The sequence below is a fragment of the Protopterus annectens genome, chromosome 14.part0 (assembly GCF_019279795.1).
Source record: "Protopterus annectens isolate FY-2018-M chromosome 14.part0, PAN1.0, whole genome shotgun sequence".
NCBI lineage: Eukaryota > Metazoa > Chordata > Ceratodontiformes > Protopteridae > Protopterus > Protopterus annectens.
The window spans coordinates 498,842,162-498,859,278 of record NC_056748.1 but is presented as its reverse complement, the minus strand read 5'-3'; the positions used below and the strand labels follow the sequence as shown (position 1 = coordinate 498,859,278).

The following is a 17,117-nucleotide window of genomic DNA, read 5'->3' as shown; positions in this document are numbered from 1 at the left end:
AGGTTCTTAGGTTTGATTCTTGGCTGGGGTACCTTCTGTGTGGGGTCTGCATCTTCTCCCTGTGTTTGTGTGGGCTTGCTTTTGTCTCCTCCCATGTTACAAAGACATTTCTGCATTATTTCTTCCCGGGTCTCTGCTGAAAATTGTTTTTTTGTTCCAAGTCAGACTGTCCTTGTTAACAAATGTTAAAAGTGACAGGCATTTGAATTTCAGACTTCAGGTTTCTGAATGTTTAATTCTTTACATATTTGATGGTGCAGTGGTAGCATTGTTGCCTCACAGCTGTAGGTTTTCTGGTTTGATTCTTGGCTGGGGTGCCTTCTGTGTGGAGTCTGCATCTCCTCCCTGTGATTGTGTGGATTTGCTCTGGTGTCCTGCCATTTTACAAAGACATGTGTCTGCAGTATTTCTCCCTGGGCCTCTGCTGAAAATTGTTTTTGTTCCATCAGAAGCAAAATTGACAGGCATTTGAATTTCAGACTTCATATTATTCAGAAAATACACAGTAACGCAACCTTTTATTCTAGCAATTTTCTAAGTTTATAAGATGAATATTTGAAATTTGTCCCTATTTTTGGGACTGCATTCCCCCATTATTGGCTTTATCCAGGTTTTTTGTGCTAAGGTTGACAGCTATGGCAAGAACTGAATTCACTGAATATGTTTGAGGGCTGTATTCCCTCATTACTGGGTTTGTCCAGGTGTTTTGTACTAAGAGGTTGACAGCTATGGTGAGAACTGAATTTACTAAATGATAGCCATTTAAGTTTCAGTCTTCCTCTCTTTCACAAAGCAGCTGATTTGGCATAGTGGTATGTTGCTCTGACTGTTTTGCACAGGGACCTTGTCAGTAAAATGTATGGTGGTAACAGCATTTCTCTTTGACAAAGCAGCTGATTTGGCATAGTGGTATGTTGTTCTGACTGTTTTGCACAGGGACCTTGGCAGTAAAATGTATGATGGTAACACAGCATTTTATTCTAGCAAATTTCCAAGATTATACAAGCAATGTTTAATGTGTCCCTGGTTTTTGACCCCCCCCCAATAAATGTTGGCTTTTTCCAGATTTCTTGCGCTGTGAAGCTGAGATGCAGTTGAGTATTGAGTCGATTTTACAAGGAGCTGAGAACTGCAGGGGGAAGAGAAGTTTAGTGCTGATTATGCTGAGTTGGCTTGCATTGTTAATAGCACAACGGGTTGTGTACTTGCTGTTGATGCAGAAGGCTGTGGGTTCTACTCCCACAAGGGGTGGATGCTGCCGTACTGAGAATGTCCTCCTTGGTGAAGATACTAACTATGAACCTGTTATCAGTTTGCCATCCATTTCCTCTTGCAATATTACTAGATTATCATTTTTTTAATGTAATATAGGCAATTTATTCCTCAGGGGCAACAGACACTATTTTTCGATGAAACCATGAAATATAAAGGTGTTTACTAACAACAACCTCTTTATTAGTTACACATTTCTTTAATGTGGAATTATTTAGATGACTTTTACTTCAGAGATTGTGCATATTTACTGATAATGGACTGTAGAATTGTGCATATTTACTGATAATTGTGGACTGTAGAATTGTGCATGTTTACTGATAATGGTGGACTGTAGAATTGTGCATATTTACTGATAATGATGGACTGTAGAGGTCTGAGTAGACTTTTATGATGGAAATGTTCTGAACTGGGCAGTTTTGTCATTATGGGTGCATACGTTTTGTTTCATTGCTTACTGGAAAAATGTTCAAATTTAAAACGCCCTCTAACAACTGTACTGTATTGTACAAGGAATATAATTTAGTACAATCAGGAAGGTGTGTCAAAGAGCACATGTATGTTTCATATGCAAGGGGCCTATGATTTGAAAACAGCCTAAAATTAATCTTTATCTGCCACTGGCAAAATGTTTTTTCTTTGAATGTGGGTTTCAATGAATGTGAGTTTCAAGGGCAGAGAAGTTTTAATGCTAAGTCTGTTTTCATTGTGAGACTGCATTGCTTTGTTTAGCAGATGTCTTAGTGTTTGTGCTGTAAAATGCAAAATAAAACTTTCAAATGAAGTCCAAATCATCATAGAAGTAAAGCAGTATGCACATTAGTGTTTATGGTAAATGGAGTGAAATAGCCAAGTAATGGATCATTGGAATGGCTGCAGAGGCTCCATTCGATGATGATTTTGTGAGGGGGAAGGGCGGCAAACTCAGATTCTCAGCTGAACTATACCTCCCAACTGTCCAGATTTTCAAAGAATTAATAGATTTTTGCTTCTTATTTTTGGTTTGTTCCTCATAAAATTTGTAGTTTTTTGGCAAATCATTTAGGAATCAAGTCACTAAATAATAATACACTGAATTTCAGACTGGATAACCTTCAGAAAAATGCATGCTAAAGTAAGACCTGTTATTCTATCAACTGTCTCAGTTTATACAAGAGCAATTTTTAGTACTGTTTATATGTTTCCCTAATATATTTGGCCTTGTCCAGATTTATTGCATTAACAGGTTGAGAGTACATGCAAATGAATTGCTTTATAGAATTAGGCATAGCCAGCCTCTCAACTGTCACTGATTTTGGCTCAAAATGTTGCTCTTCCCCCTAATAATCCCTCCACAAAATAGCAATGTTGGAAGAAAACATGGAGGGTTTACAATTAAGAAATAACTGTAATAATCAAAGTTATAGATTACTTGAAATGCATGTAGATTATTTTATTTTGTCAGCTGCTCAAGTTAGCAGTACTAATATTAAAGTGTCCCTTTTTTGACAGGTTCCCAGCTGTATTGTGTGGCTATTTTATATTTTTGCATCACATTTTTGGTCCATTTTTCATAACATTGTGTTTTTTTTTGGCAAATTAGTGACAAATCATTAAAGACTGAAGTTAGAAAATAATGACAGACATCTGAGTTTCAGATTTCATACCCTTCAGAAAATTCATACTAATGCAAGACCTATTGTATTATTTTTCTAAGTTTATAAGAGCAATATTTAAAAATTGTTCTTATTTTTGGGCATTTGTCCCACTTCTATGTATGGCTTTGTCCAGATTTCTTGCTCTGAGGTTGAGAGGTAGGACAAATGTGTCAGGGCCATCACAGTCAGTCAGAGACATTTCAAATTGTGACATACTTGTTGCACCCCACTCCCCATGTAGTGACTCTGGATGTGTCCAAGCAAGGCAAGGAGTAGTTATGCAGTGTAACATGTGCAGAGTGTCCCCCCATCCAGGGTAGACACAAGTACTACAGTGGCTTTTCATCTGTCCTTGATTTTGCAGAATGGTCTGGTTTCTGTCATATTTTTGTACTGTTGATTTATGCTTATTACTCAGAAAGTGCCTTTTGCTCTGTGTTTAAGTAGCAATGCTTTAATGACCATAAGATAAGCTTGTCTGAGATCGTAAGATGCAAGTAAGCTTTAATAAGCATACTGTTAAAGAATTGCCAACATTGAAAGCCTTTCTGTTGTTGCCATGCAGAGAATACTTAACTAGATAATGTATAAGCCTTAGGTATTGAAGGACAGGTTTACATTCTTTTAAAAAGCTCATTACACTTGTTGGAGACTTACAGTCATCTCTACAGGCTTTACTCGTAAACTAAACAGAATGCCAATCATGTGTGGTCCATAACCTGTATAGTAATCCTTTAAGCAATGTATCTTGAGCTTGTTTCTTGTTTGCTTTTCATTTTTTACTTTGATCATGTTTTCCCCATGAAACAAGTAGATAGTTGTCAGGCAGCAGGTCTTTCTTGGATAAGAAACATTTTTACAAGTGGGGGCATCACAGAGATTTCTACTTTCAGCATGTTACTTGGTACTTTAATAAAGAATTAGAACTGCAGTGCAAGGAGAAGTGGTTTGAGTTGAGTGCTGCTTGTTTTTCTTATACTTGATTTTGACTGGCATTCCAGTAATGTATTTAAAAAGTAATTTATTTTTTCATGCCTCACAACCTTTTGTTTCCATCCAGATATTAAGTAAGCTGTCATACAGCCAATGCAATGAAATATTTTTATTCTTCTACACTTATTTTTGTCTTGATTTGACTCTCATAATGACGGTTTGGCAACCAGGGCAGTGTATTTAATTAAAGTTAGTTTTTATGGTTTTGAGCATAGCTCCTCCCCTTTCTAGTTGGTCACACCCCTTCCCATTGACCCCACCCATTCAGCTGTCTCCTGCAGCCCCCCTTTGATTTGAAGTCACTAGCCGCCACTGAACCCACAATAGTGAGAGAATTGTGAATTGCTACAGAATATGAGCCTCATTTATTACATTTCTACTGCATTTTGCTGCTTGCATTTTACTTGTTCTTGGACCATAGTCTTATAGTATCACTCACAATAGTGAGTGAATTGTGAATTGCTGCAGGATCTGAGCCTTATGTATACACATACACACACAGTTATATTGCATTTTACTGTTTAGTGATTGGATTCCTCTCTAATTCATCTACTCTAATCTGTGCTGAGCTGTGCAGCAGTGGTTTGCAGTTCCCTTCATAGACACAGGCAGCTAGAGTTGTAATTTTCCATATGAAACTTCATCTGATATTTTCAAAAAGTATCTAGCTGAGAGTAGAGCAGTGAGTTTGCCCATTGAGAAGCATTACCCCAAGAGTGTTGTTTTAGATCTATGCTAGACCTCTCCTCCCAGCCCAACAACTACAAACCCTGATTGCACTGCCTCAATAGGTCACAAAAAAACACAGCATTTCATCTCTATCATTTCTAGCTTTCTCATTCTGCCTTTACTGTCCAGGTTTCTGTACCATACAATAGTAATGGTTTCATCACTGTTTTGCACACTTTACCTTTCAACTTCTTTGACATTCTTCTGTCACACTCTACCCCTTACATTCTGTACCAGCTGTCTGCAGCCCCTCTGATTCTAGACTTGACTACCTCATTCAGACTTCCCTTCTCTTCAACCACCCCTCCCAGATATTTGAAATTGTTAACCTGTTCCACTATTTTCCCTTTTATCTCAATTTTCAGTTTCTTTTGAGTTCCCCCATTTGCTGTAATTACAACTGTCTTATCAGGTACTCATTTTCATCCCATATGCCTTCAGGTGTACATTAATTCCACTGTCATCTGATGAAGTTCTTGTTCAGAGTCTGCCTGTAATGCTACATGCTAATGTAGTCCATCACCGGTATGCACAGCAGACCAGTGGGTCAGGAGCTGAACACTGATGGACACCCACTCCCACTGGTAGCCCTTTTGTAAATCCAAACACTGCTCATACATGTGTCATTGGTCCTTGTACATAGCCTGCACTAATTGTACAGATGGTTCTTGAACTTCTTAGCATCTCAGGACTGCCCATTTTTTTTATCTTTCCTGGGACTTTGTCATATGCATATTTTTTCCAAGTCTATGAATGCCCAGTTGGACTCTTTCCTCAACCCTAGCTTCTTCTGAACTATCTAACTACAAACATCTGGCCAGTTGTGGTGCATCCTGATCTGAATCCAAACTGATCATCTTCTATCTTACTTTTTACTACTCTGCATATTCATTTATCAATCACCATCTCCATAACTTTTATGCAGTGTGGTGGGTGTTTGATTTCTTTATACTGCTCACAGTTGTGAATGTCCCCTTTATTTTTGTATACACTGGCACTAGAATGCTTATTCTGCAGTCATCTGGGACCTTTCTTTGTATACTGATATGAGTACCCTTTGGAGCCATTTCTCCCCTAACTCACCCAATATGTTGATTGTATCTGTTGTGACCTCATCTGAGCCTGCTGCTTTCCCTGACTTCATTTCCCTTAGTATTATTCTTACTTCTTCTACGATGGTCTCCTCTTACATCATAGGCAGTGAATGGGGCAGTACAGCTTCTGTGGGGATTTCTTCATTCAGAAGATGCTAGAAGTACTCCTTCCATCTGCCTTTGATGTTCTGTGGACTGGTGAGGAGGCTGTCGTTTGCATTCCTTCTGAAGGGTGTCTGACGACTTTCTTCTTTATTTTTCTGTCTTTGCCTTGCAGCTTGATTTTTTTGTGCCTACTATTGTCACTTTTCAAAAGATGGTAGAGTGTCTCTGATGCCTTGTTCTTTGTTATTAAACTGCTCTCTCACTTAATCTCTTCAATAGCCAGCTGGTATACCTACTTAGCCTGGTTTGTCTTTTCTAGCTCTCACTTTTTCCTGGACTCAATTTTCTTTTCTTTTGATGACTTCCTGGACTTCTGTATTCCACCACCAGCTTGTTTGGGTACCTTAGTTCCATACTAGGAGTAGAGACCAGTTGGCATAATTGTTAAGGTCCCTCTCCAATGCACAAAGGTACAAGGTTCAATCCTGACTTCTGACCAATGCCTGTTTGGAGTTTGCATGTTCTTCTTGTGTCACTGTGGGGTTTCTCCCACCTTTGAAAAAGCATGCTGAGTGTTTCCATCTCAAACTCACCTAAGAATGGAACTGTGAGCAGCATCACAGACTTCAAATGGTGCCCTTTTGGGGGAAGAGTTGTACAGACCAGCTGCTTTGAGCATCTGCTGTGATGTGCAGTATCCTCAAGATAGGGTAGGGCTAGCCACTCAACGGTATAAAAATATGGATCTAGGTGATCTAGCTGGCAATAAGTGGGTTGAGGAACTGGCCTGCTTCAACCTCCAAGCCATGCTAAATGTGGGAGGGATGTATGTGCCCCAATCGGCCAGCAGTCTTGGTCTATAAGCTACTGGATGGCCCAGCTTGGTTTACCTGGGATAGCTCTTTTGCGTGAAAGCTGGATGTAAAACCAAATCTGAGCTAAAAATTGCTCTGCTCAATGTAGGTTCACTGACAGGGTGGAGCTTGGAAGTGAATGACATGATGGTAAGGAGGAGGCTGGACATCCTATGTATCCATGAGACAGGGTAGAAGGGCAATGCAGTAAAGCCACTTGGTTTCGGATCCAGAATCTACTATTCAGGAGGAAGATAGGCTATAAATGGTGTGGGAATTGTGGTGAGGGAGAAACTTCAGCAGAAGACATTGACATCCTTCAATGACTTCAGCAGAAGACACTGAAGGATGTCACCAGAATTAATGACAGACTCATGGCAATCAGAGACTCCAGTGTAAGGACAGGGCACTTTTCATAATCTCAAGCTATGCCCCACAGCAGGGTGGTGAAAGTGAAGAAAAGAGTACATTCAGGTAGCAGTTGCAGCACCTATTAGATAAAGCAGGACTACATGAATTGGTGTTGATAATAGGTGACCTGAATTCAGAAAGAGAGAAAGTCACAAGACCACTTTTTAGACATTCTTCTAGTAAGGAAAGGGCACTGGGGTAGAATCAGTGATTGCAAAGTCATCCTCAATGAAGCAGTCACACTGCAGCATAAACCACTAGTTGCCACACTGCAAAGTGAAAATTGAGGTCGAAGGGAAAATAGTGGAACAGATTTACAGTTTTAAGTATCTGGGAGGGGTGTTTGAGTAGAAGAGATGTCTAAATGAGAAGTTCAAATCTAGAATCAGTGGACTACAGCCAACTGGTACAGAGTGTAAAGGGTAGAGCATGACAGAAGAATTCCAAAGAAGCTGAAAGGTACAGTGTATAAAACAGTGATGCAACCAGTACTACTGTATGGTACAGAAACCTGGACAGTTAAGGCAGAGCAGTTGAGGACGCTAGAGGTGATGGAAATGAAGTGCTTGAGATGGATGGTAGGATGCACAGTATGGGGCAGATGAAGAGAAGAGGACACAAGAACAGAAGCCAAAGTAACTCCAGTTGCAGAAGAAAAGGTCAAAGAGAACAGATTACACTGGTCTAGGCACATGTGCAAGAAAGCAGAAAACAATCTGGTGAAGGATATTTGAGACAGACAGGAAGAAGGCAAGAGGAAATGAGGGTATCCAGCAAAGAGTTGGATGGATTGTGGGGGAGAAGACCTGTGACAGTCAGGTATGAGTGTTGAAGAAGGTAGGAGAGTGACACAGTGAGAGAAAGTGGCTAGTGACATGACATCTGGACCCCATGTAGAAAAATGGGAAAATGGGGGGTTGATGATGATGATTTCCATACCAGGCTAAGCCTCATATCTGTTCTATAGTCCTCACACATGCTGTTTTGAGGTATTGACATTCTTTTTCAACTCCACCTATTTTCTCTTCTTCCTGAGGAGCTAGAGCCCTGAGTGATTCCTTGAACTCTTGTTCTTTCCTTCTAGTCAATTTCCAATCTTCAGCCTAATTTCTTTTGACATTAAAGCCTTCTCTGACCACTACTTGCAACTGATTGTAGCAACCATTGGTTTGTGCTGTGGGCTGACTGTTTCACTGGGGGTGACTTTGCAATCACCGATTCTTACCAATTGCCTTTTCTTTATGAGGAGGAAATCTACCTGAGTTGCATGTTGTTCACTCTTGCATGTGATCTTGCTTAGTCTCTCCTGATCTATACATTTAGGTCCCCTATTATCAGCACCAACTGATGTTGTCCTGCTTTATCTAGTAGATCCTGCAACAGCTGCCTGAATGTACTCTTGTTCTTCCTATCACAACCCTGCTGTTTGCATATGCTGAGATTATGAACACTGTATTATTTTTACACTGGAGTCTGATGACATCCTTCACTGTCTTCTGAAATTTCTCCCTGACCACAATCTGCACACCATTTCTACTGTCTTCCTCCTGAGTGGTAGATTCTGGACCCCAAGCCAAGTGGATTTACTACACTGCCCTTCCAGCTTGTCTCCTTGATACAGAGAATGCCCATCCTCCTTCTTACCATCATGTTAATAAGTTCACAGGTGAATACCAGGCTAGCTGCCCTGAAGGGCCATTTTAAACCTAGTCAGTAACCCAAGGTCAGAATCAAACCCTGCACCTTGTGTCTATGAGCTGAAGATCTTAACCATTATGTCAGACTCACCCCCTACTATCATGTAGTCCACTTTAAAGCTGCCTTCTGTCAGTGAACCTACACTGTGTGTAGCAATCCTTTGTTTATGTTTGCCAGGTTGATTGGTTTTATAGCCAACTTTCATTCAGTCTGGGCAACTGGATACTGGCTGGCCAGTAGCTTATTGACCCAAGGCTGCTGGGTTTTATGGTGGGCAAACACTGGCCAACAAGAGGACATAGATGCCTCCCACTGTTAACATGGGTCCTTGGCCTTAATAAGAGTAGGCCAGGCCCTCAGTCCACTTTTCATCATCAAACACTAATGCTCATTTTTGGCAACATTAGAAAATATGACCAATCACCTTGAGACAATTTTTATACCATCAAGTGGCTAGCCCTGACATGGCATGCAGTCTGTGATCCATGTTATCCTGTCTAGAGGATACTGTGCACCACAATTGATACCCAAAGTCATTAGTCTAAACAACTCTTCCCCTTACAGGAACCATGTAGAGTCTGTGTTGCTGCCTACAACTCCATTCCTGGGTGAGTTTGATGTGGAAACACATAGCATATTTTTGGGAGGTGGGACGAACCCCACTGAGACACAGGGAGAACATGCATACTCCAAACTCCACTTAGGCATTTTTCAGAGGTGAGGATCATACCTTGTACCTTGTGCACAGCAGGTAAATACCATAAATATTAGAATTAGTGACAACAATTGCACTCCATAGTTATTGGATATAAATTAATTTGGAATGCTAGAACATTATCATTATTACTTAATGCACAGCCTCCTTGGGAAGGTCCCCTTAGCGCACATTTCCTATTATTCTTTTAGAGATGTGACATAAATTACAGAATAAGTATACTTGGGTTTCTTGGCACAGAGAGAGAGGGAGCCCTGACTCCCAAACCAAGTGACTGGGACTCAATTAGTTGTCATGGGAGAGGAAGAGCCAGGCAAGGAGTGGAATGAGTGAAGGGGTATGGCTCTTTCACCTCTCCTCTCATGTGTGGACAGATGAATCTACTTGGAACCATACTGGTTAGGTATGATTTCCCTTGTGGACACTGGGAAAAGCCAACTCCCTTGCTTTAGGGTAGGGGTTGGGGCAGCTTCAAAGAATCACCCTCATGTGGGAATTAAGGATGACCTTTACAGTCAGCCCATCGCATATCCCCTAACTTCACATTCAGCCCAGTGTCTACAGGAATGTTACAGGTAAAATAATAAAAACTGCAAACCACCCCTGATGGCCCCTCTTGATTAACCCTCAAATGGGTGATGGGAAACAAATGGGCTAATTGACTGTGAGGAGCTAATGATCATTAGGCAGTGGGAGTGAAGTGAGCATTAAGAAAAAAAAAAAAGAGAAAGAAAATAAAGTATGGAATAAATAGCAGATGAGTTGCCAGTGTCAGTTCTTTACTTTACACAGCTATACCACAAAGCCTATAAGAAATGTTTCAAGCACTGCAAGGAGCAGAACATTATAATATAATGATGAGAATGATTGCTTGTTTATTTTACTAGAAAGATGTGTTGTTTTTTGCAAAATTAAAGCATTGTTAAGTGACAATAATTTTTCTTTGTTAAAATCAGGTACACCATTTTGTGAAAAATATCCATTTTTATACCAGAGCAGGTGATGAGATATTTTTTGATATGAATGGTGATGCAGTACCCATGTATAATATCATTAATGTGCAGATATTTCCAGATGGGTCCTACATGTTTGCAAAAGTTGGAAAAATTGACTCTCGGGCACCTGAAGGTGAACAAATTAAAATCAATCTGAGTGCCATATTGTGGCATGAAAAATACATACAGGTAAGTAACCTGTGTAATATTATTCTTACACTTAAATAATGTCAGTCTACTCCTGTTAAAATGCCATGAATATACCTTCTGTAGTCTGCAAAGATTGTGATTTGCTGGTCTTGACATAACTTCCCAAGGTGATTTGCACACAAAAGACTTTCTAAGCACTGCAATAATTATTGTTCAATATTTCAGATTTTGTAATTGTTTTACTTTTGCAGTTGTATTCCTTGAGCACCTATCATATGTTTTCCCATTCCCCGATCTGCATTGAGCATGAACTAGCATAGTGACTGCTCTGTCCTAGCTAATACGTTCTCTGAAAAAAAGACAAATAAAGCCACTCACAGTTCATAATATAAAGAAATACTAAATGAGCTGTAAAATGGCAGCATCCTACTGCATTATGATTAGAGATGCGCTGTATCATTAAACTCTGCAAAAAATGAAGAGCATCAAACCTTAGAAAGAGTGGATAAAATCTAGAAATTACTGAACATTGTTATAACTGCTTTATCAAAAAAAAACATGAACTGTATCACATTCTGTACACAGTTTCACAAGTGTTTGATTGGTAAAATGATTCTTATATGATTACTTTAGAGGCAGAAGATCATGAAGTACAACAGAGGCATGCCATCTTATTTGAAATCATAGTTGTGCAAAAAGCACAAATGAGAGATCAATTCTCCTAAAGGCACTGTTGACTTATTTTCACTGTCCATTTTCTGAGGTGTTTTTGGAGGGGCAGGAGAGGACCCTTTACATTTCCTTGCAATAGGCTTTGCCCTGTTAAGCCCTTACTAAGTATTGCTATCCAACATGTTGAGAGTGGGTTTTCATTTGGGCATTTTGCACAAAGTTTGCCTCGGTAAGAAATGTGCTTCACAATACTATATTATGAGGATTTCATCCCCCTCAGGGTTTGATATTAATGAGTCTATCTATGAAATGATTCTTATAAAGCATACTTCCAATATGTTTTATCTTTTTATGCATGTGATATATTGCATGATCAAGGGAGAAATCAACTGCCAACATCTGGAGAGAAACATTAAATTAGCAGGCAACAGCTTGCAGCCACACAAGGTAACCAGAATGTAGGCCCTAGTCATATAATTACCTTCATCTATACATTCCAAAACTTTACAGCTATTTAATTAAACATCTATCTAAATGCAGCAATCAATAACCTCCAATCATCCATTGGTACTTTTGGGTTTATCCATATATGGCACACAGACAGAAAACTATAAAGCAACTGCATAAGTTTGCAATTCTCCCTCCAAAGTCCTCAGATGACCCAAACACACTAGCTCATTAGCCAGTATATTAACTGTGGATGAAGATGGTTCACATCATACAATGGGATTTCTACATCATCTTGAGAGAATAAAATAAACTTTTGCCCTAATTACTTACGAATCCCTTTCCTTGTGGTACTTAAATTCTTCAGTGACTATGTCTCCCAATGACATGGTATTGTAATTTTGCATTAAAGTTTAAAGGCCACTTATCTGCCCAATTACTACCTAGTACAGATCTCATTGGAGATAGATCACAATATCAAGTTTATCTTACTGTCTAGTCCTTCTGCAGTATCTGATAACCTGATGTTTAACTGGACTAGACCTCACTGAGTCCTTCTGTACAGAAATGTATTCTCTGCCTACTATACCATCATAGAGCTATCTGAGAAAGGAATGTTGTCTATACAGTATTATGAATGGGGGAATTTTCTACCAGTCGTGACGCAACCACACCAACAAATAGGTTAAAAAGTTTTAAAAAAGAACAAGGCAAATCAACTTTAAATGTTGTATTAACAGGTTTGGCAGTCATTGTGATGGCCTTATGAAGAATTTGTGCCTGGTTTCTTTTTAGCGAGTACATTAAAAAAAGATTTAGTAGGCATTTACTTGCTTTAATGTTAACTGTAAAATCAGTTTACAGAAAGATAGTGATGTTACAGTTACTTAAGCTTAAAGGCAAGATTAATATGAGCTCTTTGAGGTCAGTTTGCAAAACAACTTCATGGAAAGATTTTTTAAAAATTTATTGCACTAATCAAGCTTGGTATTATGTATGCCTCTGCCTATGTTTGATACAAAGTACTCAACGCTAGTACTACAAAAAATTTGATACAACAAAGAAGTAATGCTTTGAGTAGATAGACTCAATTTGTGATGACTGAGTCATGCTGTTGGATGGATGGAAGCTGAAAGTCAAAGTGTATGCAGACTGAGATACAGTTAAACACCTACCAGATACAAAGTATATTGGTATAATGGCCAAACTATAGTCCAATATACTAGGTATCCAAGGAGGTATAATAAGTGTGATTATATAGGGCACTTCAGCAGAGACTGAAAAGCAGAAAAATGTCATTAATGTCTGATGTATGGTCATCAGAAAAATGAGGGTTAAAACATGGGGAATTGTTAAATGTGCAGGGAAGAAATTAAGTCTATGAGCTGCTATTCCTGGATTTGATTCTCACAGTTTCCATTTGCATAATCTTGTATTTTTCTGAGTAAGTCACTTAACCAGATGGTGCAAAAAGGTTACCCACACAAAAAAGGTACTTGCATCTAATAGGTTTACTCAATTAAATAAGTAAAAACTATTTTAAAAATAATCTAAAGAACTGCTAATGGGACAAGGCAAATTATGAAATAATGAAAATTCAGAGGAGGAGAGTCAGATGCGCAAACCAAACTCTTTGGTGTCACAATAGACAACACCCTCAAATTTGATATCCATGTCAATCAAACTCTCAAAACCATTAACAAAAAACATGGCTCCCTCTATAAGATCCAACCTTTCCTTACTCCATTTGCTAGGACTGCTATTGCTCATTCCCATCTACTCTCCACTCTTCTCTATGCCTCCCCTCTGCTGGGGACTGTCTGTTTGCTAATTCCGTTGGCAAAACTTGAAACTCTCTTCCTGCTGTTCTTACTCTTGAACCCTCTCTTACTCAGTTCAAAAAAAGCCTCAAGCTATACTTTAGAACTCACTGGCTATGGCTTTGTTCAAAACCCGAATAGATCCTCCTCTGTAGTCTGTAATCATATTACATTTCCTAGTCAATTTGTCAACACTGTTTTAAAAATGTATAATTATATTACCTGCTTGCTCAACTGGAGCCTGTACACTGTGTGTAACATGTAATCATTTTGTGATTTTTCCTGTATGTTTTACCTTGGAGCTTTTCTCCCTGGGCCTCCACTGAAAATGGGCATGTATCTAGTCGGACTATCCCACTTAACAAATGTAAAATAAAATAAAATAAATAAAATAAAATAAATACATGTAGTCCCCTTGAACTTTTGTTTGACAAACCAAAGTGAAGTGATAAAACATAAACATGTACTTCCCCAAAATTAGACTTAACGTGAAACCATTAAAACAGGTGAGGAATTATCTAGCAATAACTTTGTGATATTGGGGAGAATGGATTATTGATATTAAAACTATTATGAGTATGCACTTCTTCATTCTGACTAGAACAATGTATGTATCCTCATGCAGTAAAATGCACCTTCTGTTAAGGTTTGAATACATTTTACTTGTACCTACTAGACAGCATTTTGGTTAAGGATTCTATATATTGTCAGCTAAAGAAATTAAAACCAAATAGGAACAAACTCAGGGAAATGTTATAAAATGTGGGTTGAAAAGATGACAAAATGTATCTGGAGGTTAATATTTCAAGGCTTAAAGGAATCTTACATTGATTACATTATATGAAGAGAACATTTGTGAGGCCAGATTTGGTATGGGGAAGAAATGTTTACTGAAAGATAGCTGGCTGCAGGGTTAGAGAGGAAAATTAGCTTTTTAATGGCTTAGGATAGTTCCCAGAAGGGTGTGGTAGAGTCACAGTTGGGAGACAGTGAGAGAGAAGAATTCAAGTTTGAATTATAAAAATAATCATGTTAATGAATGTCTGATGAGATCCTTCCACCCTCTCTCCCTGTCTCCACTGAGAATGCTCAGTGGCTCCTCGGTCTTCACCCATTTGTCCTCTCAGGGGAGAAGACCATATATCTCTGGGCTAGAGGAGGGTCCTAGAACCCAGTTATTCTGTCCCAAAGAACCCAATCAGCCCAGCAATCCCCTCTTAACATGGGGATAACAAGTACACACCATAAATGTAGCAGATGACCATTACATTAAAATTAGAATTCAAATGAATTGTACATAGATGCTGAGGATATGAAATGCATATTAGAAATAAGAATTTGCTATTTAGGAAAATTGATGAAACAGAGATGAGCCTCAAGGAGAGTATCAATATGATGAGTGAGAAATTTTTAGAGATTATGTGTCTGGGGAAGAATGGCCTATAAGGCAACCATAGCTAAAAGGCAGAATGTATGTATGTGTTTGAGAAAAGGTTTCAAAGAGAAGAAGCAATCAATGGAGCATTTTCTGTTGGACTCTTAATATGGCAAAATGCTCTAGAAAATAGTAAAGGAGTAGCTCAGAGGTAAGCCATAATCCATAAGTTATGAATACTTTATATGCTTTTCATCGAGACAAAGAAACAGACTTTGTCACTTTAGTTGTCATGAAATTTAGATTTTGAGCTTGAATATCTCATTTCTTTTTGGTGCATAAAGGATACTGAGAAAAACAATGTGGAAAAATACAAATATTTCTGCAAGTTCATAAAGGAGAGGTATGGAAACCGTGCTAAGGACAAAATGGGGTATGGAAAAGCATACACAGTCCAGACACTGGGTAAGGACGAGTGCTTGGTACTGCTTCTGTTTAAACTAACAATTAGGACATGACTGAGGAAAGGGAAAAGAAATAGGACTATACTGAGGATATAGGATCCTTAAGTTATAAAGTGTATGAAAAATGCAAATAGCAGTTCCTAATGTAGAGAAGAAATTAATTATGGAGATGGTTTAATGTAAATGTTACATAATGTACAATAAGCATTTTATTCTCTTGTTTATTGCAAAGTGCCATGAGATCTTTAATGAGTTCTTGAGTTGCCGTCACCTCAGGAAGGTAGAACCTCGGTTTGTCAGACAGATTTGTCTAAGATAAGATAAGATTTATCTAAGAAGTGATATCAACATCCACTGCTTTTACTCTTTACCAGAAAAAAACAAATACTTTTAATTTCTGTGCTTTCCTATTGTGCTGTTTTGCAGACCATTTAGCAAAAGTAACTAGACATAGAAGAGCTGCCATTGCTAATTGTTTTCAAGGATAAGTTTGGAGTTATGGTGGAAAAAGAGGCCTATCTGACTTTATATGGACTCCTACCTTGTGGACATGGTTTATTTATTGATTGGTTTCAAAGGATATTTTGGCAAGCTGTTGTTTCTAGAAGTCCCTGGCTCATAGATTAGAATGAGAGCGCGGCAATGACTACCTAATGAGGCACAGACATGCGATTTGTATAGTGCACTGAATAGCTAATGCTTTATGAATGATGTATATGGTTCTTTAATATCCATTTGGTAACTGGTCAGAGGCTGCTAAATGTTTTAAAAAAGAATCTAGGATTCCAAACTGAAGAAGTTTTCAAATTTTCCTTCCTGTTGTCTAGGATTTGCTGCAGCAGCATTTGCAAACACTCTGGGCCATTTGCAAATTAAGGATGATTCTTTTTAATAGTTATAACTTGTGTACCATCCTTAATTCATTTTAGAGAGTGCAGTGAACAAGTTTGTTCCCCCACCTCTCTACATATCTGTATTTCTTCTGACATGCTAGTTTATGGATAAAGGTTGGTCTTGTGAAGATCAGCTTTGTGAATTTTAATATTGAGAGGCAGGCAGTCCAGATAGTTCTGCAGAATTGCAGAATCACTTATTTTTATTTATTTATTTTGAAAAGACAATCTGACCCACTTCCCTCTGTCCCCATTTACATATCATCACCTTATGGGCTGCTACATCTCAGGAAAAGGGATGCAGTGACTTTAGTGACTCGATGTATTCCACATTGTTGTGATCATTCTGGAGTTGCATGAGTGGTCTTCCTGAAATCATATGACTCCCATAATTTATGAAAGTATTTTTGTCTACCTCATTTAAATAAATGAAAATGTATGTATTCTTCCATTACATTTACCAAACTGTAAATATAATTTTAATGGAAGGCATTTTGAAATTTGTTTACTAAAGCCATCAAATTACCAGATTAAAATGTGTTGTCTCAGCCAATGCGTTTCTTACTGTTGTCACCTGCACTATCTTGAACTATGACTTTTTACATGAAATATTTATTTGTAGACAGAAACAGTTTTACAGATCTTTTGCTCTGTATACTATTCCTTCATGTAGATATAACCTTACACTTAATCTGACCACTTCCTTTCTCTCTGTTGAATTCCTTTTCAGTGAATGCTCAGTCTCAGGTTTATTTTTTTCTATACATTTTTGGTAATCCCAGTGCATTTAAGT

General features: G+C 38.4%; 1 protein-coding gene across 1 annotated transcript in view; it reads left to right on the top strand.

Moving 5' to 3' along the window:
- LOC122788689 (extracellular calcium-sensing receptor-like) overlaps nt 1-17,117 on the top strand; it is a 193,580-nt gene that overhangs the window by 160,843 nt on the left and 15,620 nt on the right. The window contains exon 5 of the mRNA XM_044055584.1: nt 10,465-10,692. Within this exon, the coding sequence (XP_043911519.1) occupies nt 10,465-10,692 (228 nt within the window). The remainder of the gene's footprint in view (nt 1-10,464; nt 10,693-17,117) is intronic.